This window comes from Pogoniulus pusillus, chromosome 6, assembly GCF_015220805.1.
Source record: "Pogoniulus pusillus isolate bPogPus1 chromosome 6, bPogPus1.pri, whole genome shotgun sequence".
Taxonomy (NCBI): Eukaryota; Metazoa; Chordata; class Aves; order Piciformes; family Lybiidae; genus Pogoniulus; species Pogoniulus pusillus.
This window is the reverse complement of record NC_087269.1, coordinates 23222090-23238342: the sequence shown is the minus strand read 5'-3', so window position 1 is coordinate 23238342 and position 16253 is coordinate 23222090. Positions and strand designations below refer to the sequence as shown.

General features: G+C 43.0%; 1 protein-coding gene across 15 annotated transcripts in view; it reads left to right on the top strand.

The window, feature by feature from the left end:
• CAMK2G (calcium/calmodulin dependent protein kinase II gamma) overlaps positions 1 to 16253 on the top strand; it is a 136472-nt gene that overhangs the window by 89485 nt on the left and 30734 nt on the right. For all 15 annotated transcript variants that reach the window (XM_064144942.1, XM_064144940.1, XM_064144945.1 and 12 more), the window contains exons 11-13: positions 442 to 525; positions 1153 to 1195; positions 15381 to 15421. In XM_064144942.1, the coding sequence (XP_064001012.1) occupies positions 442 to 525; positions 1153 to 1195; positions 15381 to 15421 (168 nt within the window). The remainder of the gene's footprint in view (positions 1 to 441; positions 526 to 1152; positions 1196 to 15380; positions 15422 to 16253) is intronic.

Genomic DNA, 16253 nt, shown 5'->3' with positions numbered 1-16253 from the left:
TGCTAGTCAAGCACTTAGATTCAGGGAGTTGCTGTGAGTGAGAAGGCTACTGCTCATAAGTATTCACTTAGCGCTTTCAATTTCCATTTTGGGTTGTGTCTAATGCATCCTAGATCTTCTGTGTTGTACTTCTAACTCAGGCCCCCATGGGTGTGTGTCTATTTTACTGCCTTGATCCATTCATGTGGCTGAGAGGCAGAGTATTGACTCTCACCTGTACTTCAGTCACATAGTTTTCTGGGCACAGTCCTATAACAGCCAGCCTTGACTTAACATGTCTTGCCATACTGGGAAATACTTAAGTTTTGAACTAACTGCAGTGTTTTGCAGCCATGCAGTGGTGAGAGGCTATGTCATGTTGTATGTCACAGTTGTGTGCAAGTGGAGCAAACTCTCCTGAGTAGGGTATGTTCTTAACCTTTTGCTCTTGCTGTTTTTCAGCAACGATCTACTGTTGCTTCAATGATGCACAGGCAGGAGACTGTGGAATGCTTGAGAAAGTTCAATGCTAGAAGGAAGCTAAAGGTAAGTTAATTTGCCTTAAATTTTAAATCCATGAATTTGTGGTTAATAGCTTCCTGGCAACAGTATTTGTTCTTACTTTTATCTCACTAATCGTACCTTTTGTGGTCCTCCAGGGGGCTAAAGTAGTGTTGAGGATAGTTTCTTTCTCTAGAGCTGGAAGTTTCCCAGAAGTTTTCTGTGACATAATCACTGCTATTTTCTTCAAGAGAGTTGAAGTAGAGCAACTAATTCTTAAATCCTGGGGCTTTAGCTTTCATCACTCTTGTCTCACAAAAACGGCATATCAGTTGCTCGTAGATAGAGCAGAGCCTCTAGTTGGAGCATGAAGCAGCTATCTGCTGGCTGAACACTAGGACTATGACTATAATGATTCTCTTGTGTCTAAGCATAATTCTTAGTACCTGTTTAGATTTCCTAAGCTATCTTGCCTGACCTCTAGAAGGGTAGGACTCCAAGCGGTCCCATGTCAGGCTCAGCGTCCACATGTAGGAATCCTGGATACACTAGGACTTACTAGGGAAGCATTAGAATAGCTGTGCTTTGGTACCTGATGCACTGATGCATGAATCAGGCCAGCCCCTTCCTGAGGTAACACTGTCTGTTAATCCTGCTTTCTCTTTCTCACAGGGTGCAATTCTCACGACAATGCTTGTATCTCGGAATTTTTCAGGTAAGTTCTCACTGTTCCAGTTCCTTCGTTGGTTTTGCTTTGCATGAGTGTTTTGGAGTAGAGGGAAGGAAACATACTTACAGTTCATCAGTGTGTAATGGTGGTTGTTTGGCCTGGCTAGTGACAAGTTGACATAGGAAATTACTGGGTTAGGGAGAAGTATGTGGTGCTGTAATCTAGTACAAAACAGAAAGTCAGCTGCCACAGTTCTCTTGTGATATTTTATCAATTATTTTGGGAAAATTATTAGCTTTCTCATCTGAAAGCAGGAGTCAAGAACTCTTACTAGGTAGCAATGATTCCTTTAGATTTGAGGTAGGGACACAGGGCAAGTAAAAATATTGGTGAGGATATAGGACAGGAGCTATTTGGGTATTGTATTACTCTGACTCATCAGAAATGGATTTGAAGTATTTAGCTATTAGAGTTCTCCTTCTTGGCATCTCAGAAGTGGTTTTCATCCTTTCAAGCTTAATAACTGGTAGTCTGGCTCCCACCCAACTGCATTACATAGTGCACTTACTGAAAATGCAAATCTCAACATGCAAATCATTGCTTTTTGGAAGATGATTGTCTTGGCTCAGCATATCTAGGTGATGGCAGTTTTATCTGTGCTCATTTCCATTAGGCTGGAAAACTTTTCTTTGCAAGTGATTTTGATTCATGGGATTGTTTGCTAACTTTGCCATTTTTCTTTCTCTTTTTAAAAGAGCAGTCATTGAATGCATCAGCCAGGTTTTTATTGCACCTGACTGAAACGGCACTCCACTTTCAAGTAGGAGTCTGCTGTATGATTTATAACTGATGATAAATGGAATGGAAGTATATTAATTTCATGTGGCCATTTACTTTCTGAGTGATGTTACATTAAACTTCTAATTAGAATGAAAACCTCTATGAAATAATCATCCCAGTTCTTTTAAAGTTCACATTCATATATATAATAATTTTTGTGATATCAAGGTGACATTTTTATCCTTATCTATTGTGATTTAAAAAAATAATTATTTAAATATGTGAAATCAACCTACAATTAAGACACCACCCCCAAGCAACTTCAGAACTATTTTCCCTTAGTTTTTTGCTTTCTGGTGAACCTGTGCCAATATGCCAGGACTGCTTGTGGCTACAGCAATTTCTCCTTACCACATTTCTGATACTTTGACCTTAAAGGGACAGAATAACTTTCTCTATTCACCTGTTCCAGGATTTTCTAATTGCAGGACTTAAAAATTACATGTTGTTTTCTGAGAATGATTCTGCAATAGTAGTTTGAGGAGTTATGGCACAATGACTGGGCTTCTGTGGGACTGTACAAAACTTAACAATTTATTGGGCTTTCTGGTGGTGTGAAGTGTTTTAGATCTATTCGCACAGGTAGTTTTAATTTCATTTAATTAATGATTTTGAAATAATCAAATAATTTCTTTTTAAACAGAAATTTTAGATTAGTTTTTAGTTTGCAAATATTGTCACTTCTAATGAAGCTGCAGAAGTACTTGGGCAAGAAAATCTCCTGTAACCAAGATTTTGAGTACATGAAATGCCTAGAGAAGGGTTCTCCTTAATGGTGTGTGACCTCTACATCCACTTTTCCTGAGCTAGTATCGAGGAGGAAAAGGCTTGTTCTGCTGATTTTTCTGTCGCAAGGGCTAAAGCTGCTAGATCCGCTTCAGTTAGCAGCTGAACAAAAGGAAATCCTAGGTAGCCCATAGTGAGCGCAGAGTTCTCAGTGTTACTGAGTTCTGCTTTGAATATAGAATTATAGAATCAACCAGGTTGGAAGAGACCTCCGAGATCATCCAGTCCAACCTATCCCCCAGTCCTATTCAGTCAACCAGGCCATGGCACTAAGTGCCTCATCCAAGTATTTTCTTGAACACTTCCAGGGACGTCGACTCCACCACCTCCCTGGGCAGCCCATTCCAGTGGCAAATCACTCTCTCTGTGAAGAACTTCCTCCTAACATCCAGCCTAGACCTTCCCTTGCACAACTTGAGACTCTGTCCCCTCGTTTTGTTGCTGGTTGCCTGGGAGAAGAGACTGATCCCCATCTGGGTACAGCCTCCCTTCAGGTAGTTGTAGACAGCAATGAGGTCAGCCCTGAGCCTCCTCCAGGCTAAACAGCCCCAGCTCCTTCAGCCTCTCCTCACAGGGCTTGTGATCCAGACTTCTCACCAGCTTTATCACCCTTCTCTGGACATGTTCCAGTATCTTAACCTGTCTCTTGAATTGAGGAGCCCAGTACTGGACACAGTACTCAAGGTGTGGCCTGACCAGTGTTGAGTACAGGGGAAGAATAACCTCCCTTGTCCTGCTGGCCATACTGTTCCTGGTCCAGGCCAGGATGCCACTGGCTCTCCTGGCCACCTGGGCACACTGCTGGCTCATCTTCAGCCTACTATCTACCAGTACCTGCATGTCCCTTTCTTCCTGGCTGCTCTCCAGCCACTCTGTCCCCAGCCTGTAGCACTGCTTGGGGTTGTGGCCAAAGTGTAGAACCCTGCACTTGGCCTTGTTAAATGTCATCCCATTGGCCTCTGCCCACCCATCCAGCCTATCAAGGTCTCTCTGCAGGGCTTTCCTACCCTCCAAAGGATTGACACCTGCTCCTAGCTTGGTGTTATTTGTGAACTTGCTGATGCTGGACTCAATCCCCTTGTCCAGATCATCAGTAAAGATATTGAACAGGACTGGGCCCAGCATTGATCCTTGGGGAACACAACTAGTGACTGGCAACCAACTGGATGTGTGCCAACTGGATATAAACTATGATCCCGGGTAATATTTGCTCTGAAATACTGTCGAGAAAGAAATGTTGCAAATTAGATGCAAAGCATTTGTAGCCTCTGTGCATAGCAGCAATTTCTAATATTCTGATATGTTTTGAAAGCAGAGAGGTCAAGTACACTTGTTTTCTTCACAGGACTATGTGTAATATGAGCTTGATTTTTTTATTAGTATTATTTACTTAGGTTTTTTAATTGCTGCAGCTGAGAGAGATCAGTTTGCTGGAGATGAAGAACAAGGGCATGATAAATAAAATGGAAAATTCTGTCTGAGAATGTCCTGGTTTGAGCTGGGACAGAAGGTATTTTACCCCAAAAGAGTAAATAAACACATTCAAACAGAATTAGAGGTTAAGTAGTATTTCTGTTTACAAAAGCAAACAAAATACAAAAGATGCCAAGGTAGAAGCATATATGTACATTCAGAATCAAGCCTGGCCTAGCCACACCCCTGGCTGAGCCCCAAAACAGGTCTCCTGTAGGCCTCAGGCTTCAACCAGCCAACCCTCTCCCCTCAACACCAGGCCCAGCATTAGCCCACACTTCCCTCCCCTAGGATAGGCCCAGTAGGCCTCAGCTACAGAGCAAGAAATAGCTTTCTAGCCAGGCTCACTCCCACACAAACCAAAGCGATAACCACAACCACACACTCAGATGAGAGGTGAGAGAGAGCTGGACAATCCGCTTCTTATATGGGGAGATACAGGAAAGGGAAATAGGATAACATTACAATGTCCTGTGCCACCTCCTCTGCAGCTGGTGTGGTTATACCAGTGACCCTAAACCTACATCAGGGAACTCTGGCTGGAGCTGAGACTTTTGCTATCATGATAGATCAGGTAACTGTAATTGAAGAATTCTGAAATAATACTTGTTTCTTTCCCTAAAGACCTTAAGGAGTTTTTGTTCTCTTTAGTGTTGTTAACACTGTCTTGTGAGTCTCTAAATGCCCCATTTCCAGCAGACAGGCAACAAAGAAGAGAAAAGCTTCTCCCCATTTGGCCATGAGATCATCTGAAAGCTTCTTCACAGGTGTTTTCAAACAAGAGGAAAATGAAGGCTCATGTGACTGTGGTATCAATTAATTAGGCATGATAGTACTATCTGCAGGAAATAAGAGAAGCCTTCTTTAATTCCATTGTCATTACTATATCCTGTGCCACACTTCTTGTAATCTGGAGTTCCTTCATTTGACAGTATGCTTTCAGTTTGTCACAAATTACACAGTTATAGAGTCTGTAGTATTACTCTCTCACTTATCCTGTTTAAAAAAAAGATCTTATTTTTTGTGAAGACTAAAGAAACCCCAACAATAACAAAAGAAGTTTCATGGGGGTTTTTTGTTGCTTGCTAAGTGCCTTTTGCTCCAGGTCAGTTCCTAAAGATAGAGTGTGATTCTTTGCCCAATTATGGTATATTCAACAATATTAGCTGTTTGTAATTATTTTGAAAATATTGTCTCAGGTCAGCTGTAGGTTATTTGTTAAAGACACATGCAGTTGTACTCCTTTCAGCAGAAGTCAGAAAACTGAGACCTGGTAATAATAAAGGGTTTGTAGCTTTTGTCCGTGCTCTGGTAAGTATTTACTTAGCTGCAAGAGAGAACATTACAACCTAAACTTCACTGTGGGATATTTAGAGTCACACTTGGGAATACACAGGGTGATTTGACTGCTCACTTGTGGCTTTTGATATTCAGATGGTGGAAGAAAACACTGATCTAATCTGCACTCACAGAAATAGTTGATTGAATCACCTTCTGAGAAGTAAATGCAAATTTATTACTAGGAGAAACTTGCAAAGATTTTCTGAAGTTCCTAATAGTTACAGCATTTAAGGGTTCCTGGACTTATTTATATAGAGGCATATAAGTAGGCCTGCTACAAAATGAGTGAAATAATGAATAGGATTGCTTTTCATCTTAGAAATAGCCATCTGCAAAAAGAGCTTATTTTTCTTGGGAATTGTCTCTTCTTGCTGTCTTGGTCCAGAGGAGGAGAGAAAGATTCAGATTCGTTTTAAAACATTCCCATGTGTGAAATTAAAGCAGAAACAAGGCCAAATATCAAAAGTGAGTCTATTTATTTAAGAATAAAGTGACCAAAACCCAGGAGAGGAGAAAAGGGGGAGAGAGAGAGAAAGAAAATGGAGAAGGAGAGAAGGAAAGGGGTTATATTACCACCTATAAAGGTGTCTTTCTGTTTCCAGCATGTGGTGTTTTCAGTGGAGCTCTTCCCTCCTCTGCAGGAGCTCTTCTTCTCTAAGCAAGCATTGCTTGGAGCTTTTTTTTGTACAGTTTTTTTAATTGCAGCTTCCTCCTGGCCCCTCACTCTTTGGTATGCATATGTGTCCAAGTGTTGCTTCCAGGGAGTCTTGTGTCTGCAGAGATCTTGTGCATCGACCTGTTCACACACCCCCCTGGGTTTACTGAGCGGATATGCATGTTCTTTGTTGCATTATCCAAGGGGGTCTGTCCACCACAACTGTGACAGTTGCTGTCTCACTGAGCCAATCTTATCTTTTGTTGAAACATACCATATGGCAGCTTGTGGCAATAGCTGGAATGCATTACATGGCTTCACGTCCTTATTAACTTTCTAACTAGATAGTTGAGATTGAGGGATGCCAGAGGAAGATCCAGAAAGCAGAGTGCTTTCTAAGTAAAGAAGGGCTGACAATGCCTGTGCGTGTTTGATGTAACCTATACAGAGTTGGTTTCGAGCCGACTGAAGAGCAAAAAGGAAAAAAATACAAATATTGAAGTGATACTGAAGGATTTCAGTGTCCTGTTATACCTGTCTTCCAGAACTGCTTGTGAAACTGATTTTTTGCTATTTTGTGTGCATATATGTACATTATGTGTGTATATACATATATAAAATCAGACAGGAATCATATATCAAATCAGACAGGTATCTGTGTTCTTTCTTTTAACCAAAGTGAAGTTAAAATTCTAAAATTAAAAGTGTAACTTAAAAGTTTCTGCTGTGCTAATTATGTAGATGTCTGTTCAGGATCAGAAATTTGTATCACCTGACTCATGTGAACACTAACCTCTTGGTGTCAATTCAGTGATGAAAATATGGAGAGGAAAATTTATCAAGAGTTTTCAGAGAGCTTTGAATAAATGCATATCAGATCACTGGGAAACATATTTCCCGAGCAGAACATGAAGTCACATTTAAGGATAATTAAGTTGTTTTAAAGTGATGTCTCTGTATCTACTACACTGCTTGCTCTACCATCTTCTAAATTGCTAACATAAGGAAAAACTTATTTGAGAGTGATCCCTTGCCATTCCGTGATCTGTGTGACACAGCACTGAAGTATAATGGCCCAAGAGGTTTTGGAATTCTTCCTTTTAGGAGACTTTCAAAACTTTCCAGGCCACAGTCCTGTGCAACCTGATCTAGGCAAACCTGCTTTAGCAGGGAGGTTAGACCAGATGATCCCGAGAGGTCTCTTCCAATTCTTAATATTCTGTGATTCTGCTTAAGAAACAGTTGGGAGTTTCAGGGAATGGTGCTCCACTACTACATTGTGGACCTGCTCATGTAATGTACTTCAGTAAGTAAACTTCCATTTTGCACCTTCCCAGGATCACATGGATTTCATTGCTGCATTTAATTTTTTTTTCACTATGGCCCGAGAGTCTAATTTATAATCAAAAGTGGACTTAAATTATTATAATATTTCCCTTTACCTTTATACTTCTCTACCTAAAGTTCAGGGAAACTTGCTGAATGCATTTTATTTTCTTTTTGTGATCTTTGTCCTTTACCACTTCATTTCTTCGTTTGTTGGGAAATGGAGTTCTTGTAATACTACAAGAGAGGTGCTCTGACATTTGGACCAGACTGGGACATTGAGGCTTGAAAATCTAAAATGGGTATTCAGACTATTTCAGCCTTTTAAAGTTTTACTTCTTTTTGTGTGTGTACATAGCACAGAATACATCCAGTTGGAAATTACTTCAAAGATTGTCCAATCTAACCCTCAACCCAGCGCCAAAGAGTCAACACTAACCCATATCCCTAAGCACCAGGTCCACACAAAGCTTAAACACCTCCAAGGGACTCCACCAATGCCCTGGGCACACAATTCCAGTAGTCAATAACCTTTTAAATGAAGAAATATTTCCCAGCAACCAGCCTAAATCTCCCCTGGTGAAGCTTAAAACCCCTTCCTCTAATCCTGCATACCTCCAAAGAGACTGTTTTTCAGGGTGTGAGATTCCTGTGTTGGCTAGAAGGTGCTTGAAAACATTAATTGAAATGTCACAAACCATCAGACTGGCTCCTGGTGAGTTGTTTTTGCTTTTTGAATGAAGTCTTGCTGGAGAATGTTTTGGTTTTGTGAGGCTAGCAGAGGTGTAAAAAGCAGAGGGAAATCACCTGGCTTTTCCACACAGTTGCTCCCCTTATTCCCTTTCCTAGTGGGAAAAGTGGGAGCTCTGTAGCTTATGCCAGGTGACACTACTGGGTTGTGTATTTCACACAGTATCACAGTATCACAGTATCACCAAGGTTGGAAGAGACCTCACAGATCATCAAGTCCAACCCTTTACCACAGTGCCCAAGGCTAGACCATGGCACCAAGTGCCACATCCAACCTTGCCTTGAACTGCCCCAGGGACGACGACTCCACCACCTCCCCAGGCAGCCCATTCCAGTGCCCAGTGACTCTCTCAGTGAAGAACTTTCTCCTCACCTCGAGCCGAAATTTCCCCTGGCGCAGCCTGAGGCTGTGTCCTCTTGTTCTGGAGCTGGCCACCTGAGAGAAGAGAGCAACCTCCTCCTGGCCACAACCACCCTTCAGGTAGTTGTAGACAGCAATAAGGTCACCCCTGAGCCTCCTCTTCTCCAGGCTAAACAACCCCAGCTCCCTAAGCCTCTCCTCGTAGGGCTTGTGCTCGAGGCCTCTCACCAGCCTTGTCGCCCTTCTCTGGACACGCTCAAGCATCTCAATGTCCTTCCTAAACTGGGGGGCCCAGGCTTTAGTTTCTGTGAATGGCCTGTCTTTTAATCTTTATCTGTGGTGTCATTTAGGAGACAGATGGAATTAAGAGCAGAATTAAAATTAAACTTTTCAGCAAAAGAAAGAGTCTACATTATAAGTTCTGCCAGGAAGTTATCCTATGTAAACAGGACATCTTTGTATTGGTATCTCACTTAGCACATAGTGTTCCTGTGCAATTGCTGTTGCAACAAGTTCCTGTATCAAGTCGCTGGACAATTTAAGAGGAAGGGGACTGCCGAAACAGAAACCAGGGTAAGGGTAGAGAACACAAGACAATATCTCCCCTCTGTTCTATGAAATTACTATGTTTAAATGGCTGTTGCTAGAGTGTATTCTGTGAGTAGCCATTGTGGCAGAGAGGTGTCAATTTTAGCTCTGCCTTGTCCTTAATAAATAGATGCTCTTGAAGTTACATTGCATTCATGTGCATTGTTTATAATGGTAGCCGGAGGTGCTTCTTTCTGGCTGCTGTCAGCTTGTAGTGAGCCCCACAAATGACATCAAGATGAGAATTAGTTCATCTGACTTTATTTGAACTGAGAATGTGAGGATGACAAGCAGCAACTCTCTATGTCACTAGGAATTATGTGCTGGCATTGTTATTTTAATATTCAGGTCTTAGCAAAGTCCAGAATTCTTCATTGTGCAAGTGCTTGTGTTTAGAAGCCAGAACTTGACTTCTTGTGCTAACATCAGGAGTTAATCAGACACAATAAATGCAGCTTCAGTGTTGTCCCTGCATCCTGAAAAAATACTGTCTGGAAGCTTAGCTGAGATTTGACAGCTGGGATCAGGGCAAACTTGAGGCAGGCTGAGGGGTATTTACTGTCCATGGCTGTTTGGAGTGGGTTTTCCTGTCCATCTCAGAAATTCCCTTCTCCACTGCCCACCTTGGCTCTGGTACACCCAGAGTGTCTAGTGCTTGTGCCTGATCAGTTCAGCATTAGGGATTTGTGTTTCTGCCAAGAGCATGATCCAGAGCCCAGGCTGTTCCCTATAGATGCCACAACTCAGAAATACAAGCAGTAGGAGGAGTATACAGGTTGTGTGTAGGAGAGGGCTGTTATGTTCGTCTTCAGAGATTAACTGGAGAGTGTCTAGTTAAAGCCAGGAACAGAACTGTGCTTTTAAGGTACTGAGTTAGCTGCCCATGCCTTTTTCTTGTTTCACTGTAGAGGAAATCTTAACTCCACTGAGTAGAGGGAGTTTAATTCCTTGAATGTGTAGAGGAAGCAGGAAGTATTTCGTGCCTGGAAAACAGCTGAGCATGGATAGAACACCATTTCCTGATAAGTAAATAATCTGCCTTCATGTGTCCTTGATTTTCTTCCCCCTCCTCATGTCTCTCTGCTAAGGTGTGTGCTGAGTGGTGCTGCTTGGCTTCCAAAATGATTCTTGTTACAATAAGTCTTATCTCTTGCTTGCTGCAGACATTCCACTTGTATCTCCTTTAATTTCTGTCTCATAACATGTACATGTCTCACTTTAGTCTGAGATGTCTCCAGTCTTTGCTTGTGAATGCATTTCGTGGGGTCTCCACTTGTCCTTACAAACCACAGCATGATGCATGAACTAAATATGATACAGAATGAGTTTCTGCCTGTAGTGCTGGGATGCTGACAGGCCTGCAAGAGTGTGCTGAGTAGAGGTACAAGCTAAACAGGCAGATGCACTGGGGAGCTGTTGTGGAGGGGTTTTCTCTATTCCTCCTCTGTTAGGGGGAGGTGAGAAATTAATTTGAGGCGGTTTTGATTTTTTATAAAATTATTTATTAAAATTAATATTTACAAATTTGTACCACCCCCAACCACTATGAAATCCAGGTTTATATGCAAGTTTATGAAAATAGCTTGAGATATATTTACAGGGATTGATTATTAAGTAGAAATATCAAATTATTAACAACTATAGACAGAGAGAAATTCCCTTAGGCTTAATGCCTCTTAACAACTCTAGTGTCTGCCCAGCAAGGGCTGAAACTGTGTGTGCTCTTCAGATAGAGGCAACTTATATTACAAAGGAATCAAAGCTTACTTAGGCGTGTTGTTCTCAGGTATTAATCATTAATCACCCTCTCGGGATTCTGTCTCAGCGTGTGCCCAATATTCGGGTCTTGGTGGAGCTGAAGATCTGTCCCAGCTTGCAGGAGGATAAGGGTTCCCAGTCTCTGGGTTAACAGAATTTCTCTGACCTTCTCTCCTGGTGTGGTCTCTGCCTCAATGCTGCTTTTTCTTCTGGAAGCCGTGTGTCCAGGGATGATCAGCTGGCAGGAATTCCCAGGTGCAGGAGAAGGATTTGTACGTGTAGCTTCTGACACGGTCTCACAGCTAGCAGGCTGTGTTCGTAGGTTAGCAGACTGTCTGAGGGTCTGCTGGGCCTGGATCTTTCCAGACTTCCAGTACAGCTGGCAAGCAGGGTCTATGCCATGCTGCAGGGAGACGAGGTCCGTAGATAAATCAAGATAGCTCTAGGCTTAGGCAGGGGGCTCTCGGCTCCCCATATATGTATGAAGTGCAGGCGTGCATGTGCTCTGCTTCTCAAAGGGCTCAGAGATAGCTTGACTGTGCCTTGAGATCAATGCATGAGGTCTGAGCCTCTGTAATGCTTGCAAGTGAGTAAGGCCTGATCCTGTTTCTAGGCCATGCAAGCAGGGTCAGGGCAGCAAGGTGCTGCTGTGGATCAGAGCTGAGTCTGAATACTCATGAATGCTCTGAACTAATGAACCTCTGAACACGTGGTGCTGCTTTGCACCCCTCTTTATAGGCTCTGGGCCGAGATTCGTGGCTCATTAGGACATCTAAAATGACCAATCAGGCTGGCAGTAAGCCAAACCTTACCCCAATAGGCAGTAGAGACATGCCTGGACCTCCCATTAGGGGATTACCTGGGCGCACCCCGGAGTACACGGCCTGGGCGTGTGTGTGATACACAATCTGTTTACTGCCTCATGGGTCCTGGCAGAAAAACATGTCCAGGCATGTAGAGGCATAGAGAAGCCTCTGTTTTGGGGCTGCTGCCCCTCCACCACAGGAGCACATAGTACTGGGCTGCATAGAGGAGCCTTAATACTGTATAATGTGATTTTAAGTGTCTTCTGTCTGCAGGCGAGTGTGGGATTCTGGGGAAACTGCAGAAAGTGTGGGAAATGGTGCTTCTCAGCTTGTGTCTGGGTTATTCCCAGGACATATGCCAATGCTGTTATTCTTTGATATTTTGGTGTGTTTATTTTTCACTTCAAGGATGTCCCATTTGTGCTATTTGAGTTGCAGAATCCTTTACTCCTTCTGAAATGTTTTAAGGCTGTAATAATTTATTGATTTCAACAGTTGCTGTGTGAGATGCCTTGATGTATGTGTGGTATAAATATTGGACCCCTTTTGACTCCATGATCCCCTTGTTCTCCTTCTCACTTGCATGTGGAATCTATCTAGTCTTCATCATGCTGTGAAGGTGGCAAGAACTTACTTTTGCATAGTCTTTAAGTGCTTCAGTATGCATACACTCAGCAAAGAAACTGTTGCATGACAGATGAGTTGCTTGGGTCACTTTGTCCACCCTCCTGGGCGCACATTGGAGCATTTTGTGTTGAAGCAACACATTTAGAAAACCTCTGTGTGAGGTTTTTCCAGTGTCCTTAGATGGTTTCTAAGGGCAGGAATGAAGGCAAAATCTTGATCTGGCTTTATACTTGTTTAGGGAGTAGAATTGGGAAGATCAATTCAGACATTTTAATAAATTTCTAATACACCTCTTTACTCTGAGAAGACACTATAGTTATTGTTCCACTTTACCTAATATTGTCTAATTAATCTGTATCTCTAGGGTCATATGGTAGGGAAGGCAAGGTAGAAAATATTGTTGACATAAAATCTGAACAATTGCTTGGATATTGCAAAAAAAAAACCCAACATTTTTGTCTTGATTCTACTGCTCCTAGAGAGAGACTGAGCACTCTGTGCACCAGGTGGTCAACTCATTTTGGGGAGTGGAGCATTTAAACAGTTGTGCAAGCACTTTCTTAGGACTTGCCTTTTCTCTAGGCCCCTGTGGTGGTTTGGCTGTTACCCGCCCCCCACACACTTTAGAAGGTACCCCAGCTAACTCAGCCAGACTCTGGGAATATAAATGAAGCTATTTATTTACAGCTAGCACAATATACAAGCAGTTATTTACAGTATATACAGAAATATACAAGTTAAAAGTAATACAGAAACACAACTCCCTTCCCAGAAACCTGAGTCCCCAGGAGGGGCTCTCAACCACCCCTGCACCTTCCCCCTGCCCCTCTCAACCTTACCCCAGTCTTAAGGAAGAATAGAGGTTCAGCCAAGAGGTTAAGGAGCAAGGTTAGTGGCAGTGAGGTTAGGGAGATGCAGCTCAGTCCAAGCCCAGCCCGAAAGTGAAGACAAAATGGCGAGAGTGTTATCTAATGTTTACATTCTTCTTCAGCAAGACTCTGAGGGAAGGAGACATCACCATTGTTTTCTTTTCATAGCCAATTATTTACTTTTTCTCACCAAAACATTCTAGCCTGCTTCAAACTAGCACAGCCCCATATTTGTTGGGCCTAAGATCCAGGTCAAGTACCCAGGCCCATATGCTTCCCAGCATCTGCTTAGGAGAGGCTTATCAGATTATTGGTCCAGTGGGACTCTAGCATGCTGTTCACAGAAATTGAAATGACTGTGAATACATTCCTTACATGCAGGCAAGAGGGTTTTTTTTTTTCCTTTGTATCTGTTGAGGTTGTTGTCAAGGTCCAGAGAAGCAGAGATTAACAGTATCTCTGTCCAGAGGAGCAAGACCAGTTCTTACAGATTTCCGTGTTGTGAAATTAAGGTGCAAACGAGACCATATATCACCACAAAACTATTTATTAAAGGATAGGGTTGGACAAAGCAGAGGGAGAGAGGGGAGAAGGGGGAGAGAAAGAGATAACAGGAACGATGGAGAAGAGAAGAAGCAGGGAAGGAAAAGAGCTGTGATCATATTACCCTCAGTCACAGATGGAGGGGAGAGAGAGAGAGACAGGTGCGTAGCCCAGGGATGATCTTCTATGAAGTTCGTCAGGGATTCTTCGGGTGGTGTGCAACTGTGGTGGTCCGGTGGAGGTGCCACTGGTGGTCTGCTGAGAATGCCACTGCTGGTCCGGTGGAGGTGCCACTGGTGGTCTGCTGGGAGTGCCACACTTTGGCAGGCATTCCTCCTGCCTTTTATACAGTTTTCTGCTCAGTGTCCGGCTGCAGCTCCCCAGGGAATCTTCCTGCGTATTCTCCTGCATTCGCCGGGGTCTGGCGCCACCGGGGAGAGGGCCTCCGCCCCCTCCCTGGCTGTACCTGTCCATGCCCTGAATGCACATAAACCTTTTCCCTTGGGGGTAGCTGAGATAAGATGTAGGCATGCTGGGCATTCCAGCCAGGGTGAAGTCCAGGAGTTTCCAAGGCGTTGTCTGTTGATTTGCATCCCTGAGCTTTAGGCCAAGCACCGAGTCTGAGTCCTGGAAGTTACCAAAGGCAATCTGTATCTTTGTTGATTAGGGAGAGATGATGCAATCTTTATCTTTGTTGATGAACGAGAGAGAGGATTTAGACTCTCACAGTTGTACATAGAGTCTTACTGTTGGAAGTCATCAATATATCACTTTCCTGTAAAGATGAAGCAACTCCTTCATCAGTCCCAAGTGTGCCTTTTGCCAGGCATCTGTTGCAGGCTCCCTGACTGTGCTTGTCATGCTCTTATACTTATTTCTAGTGCCAGTTGTTCAAATTTACCACAGCAGAGCATCTTTATCTTTCAGTGATGAAATTCAGCCTAGTTCTGTCTCTCTTCTTTTTCTTCTTTTATTTGAACAGTTATCAGATGCTACCTTTTGCACTTCTCCAGTCTCTTCCTTTCAGCTACCCAGATGATTCCCTAGAGTAACTGAATAGCAGTAATTAGGAGGCCTCTGCCTTATTAGAGTCCCCTTTATAAGTGAAGTCTGTTACATGAATGGCTGCACTTGAGGGTAAAGCCTTTATCCTGTTGTAAAGATCTGGCAGATTTCTTTAACTTTCCCTCTCCTGTAACTTCTGGATGAGGTCACGGTGTGGAGTGTAAGATTGAAATAGAGGAGCTCGAAAGTCTTATTTCAGATTTGGTCTTTCTGAGAAGGTGAAAGTGGGAGCATTTTTGCCTAAATAGGTGAACAATAGATAGTATGGATGACCTTCTGCTATGAGGGTGAGTCGACTCAGCCTGTGTTCTAGGTCTCTTACCGTTGAGAGGAAATAGCAGAGTGGTTGTTCTTCTGAAGTCTTGTACAGTTTTGGGGGAAGTGGGAAGAGAAAGAATAGTCTTGAAACCAAAATCTGATCTACTTGTGCTTCTCTCCACAGCTGCCAAAAGTCTGCTGAACAAGAAATCAGACGGAGTGAAGGTAAGTTCTTGCTTTCCCATTTCACTGTCTCTCCCACCATTTGAACAGAAGGCAACCACTTTCTTTGATGCCCATCCCCTTCTAGGGTAAAACCGCAGCCCTGCCCTGTGGCTGGGATTGTTATGCTCAGTGCATTGTTGTGGAGCCCTGGGTGGGATTTTATTGTTTCTTACATGCACCTTATACATCACACAACTAGCTGTGTGCACTATTGTACCAGCAAGATTTCTTTTCCCCTTTCTCTGAAGCATGAAGAACTCATCAATGCTGTGGATTAGAAGGACCGAACACGTCTCGAAGTGTGACATGTGCCTCTGGCTAGTCTATTCTCTTCAGTGCAGAATGATTTGGGTATCAAAATTGCGCAGAGCAGTTCAGAAGTTGATAATACCTAGAGGATTTCATGAAGATCTCTTTGCCTGCCCCCTGATCAGAAGCCGGGAAGAAGGATGGGGGCCTGTAGATGTTCACATTTGGACAGAATGGAAACTAAGTCTTATTTAGAGTTTGGCCCATGTTCCTGAGGGCCAAGCATTCTCCTCTTCTAAGGAGATTACTCTTTTTTTGCCCCACTTCAAATTCCTTTGTGTGCATAGATTAGTTCTGGGAGCCAAACAGGCCACTTTCAAGGCTGTATGTTGTAGCAGACAGTAGCCTATTACTATCTGGTACTGGAGTAGAGACAGTTTTAGACTAGTGCACTGTCTTCTCCTGACTGTTCTGAAGGATAATTGCTTTCCACATGGTAAGGTAGGGTTTGGTTTATTTGCTTGCATTTGAAGTACAAACCTTTCTCTAGAGCCGTTATGTGGAATAGTTCTTCTGGTTTTGT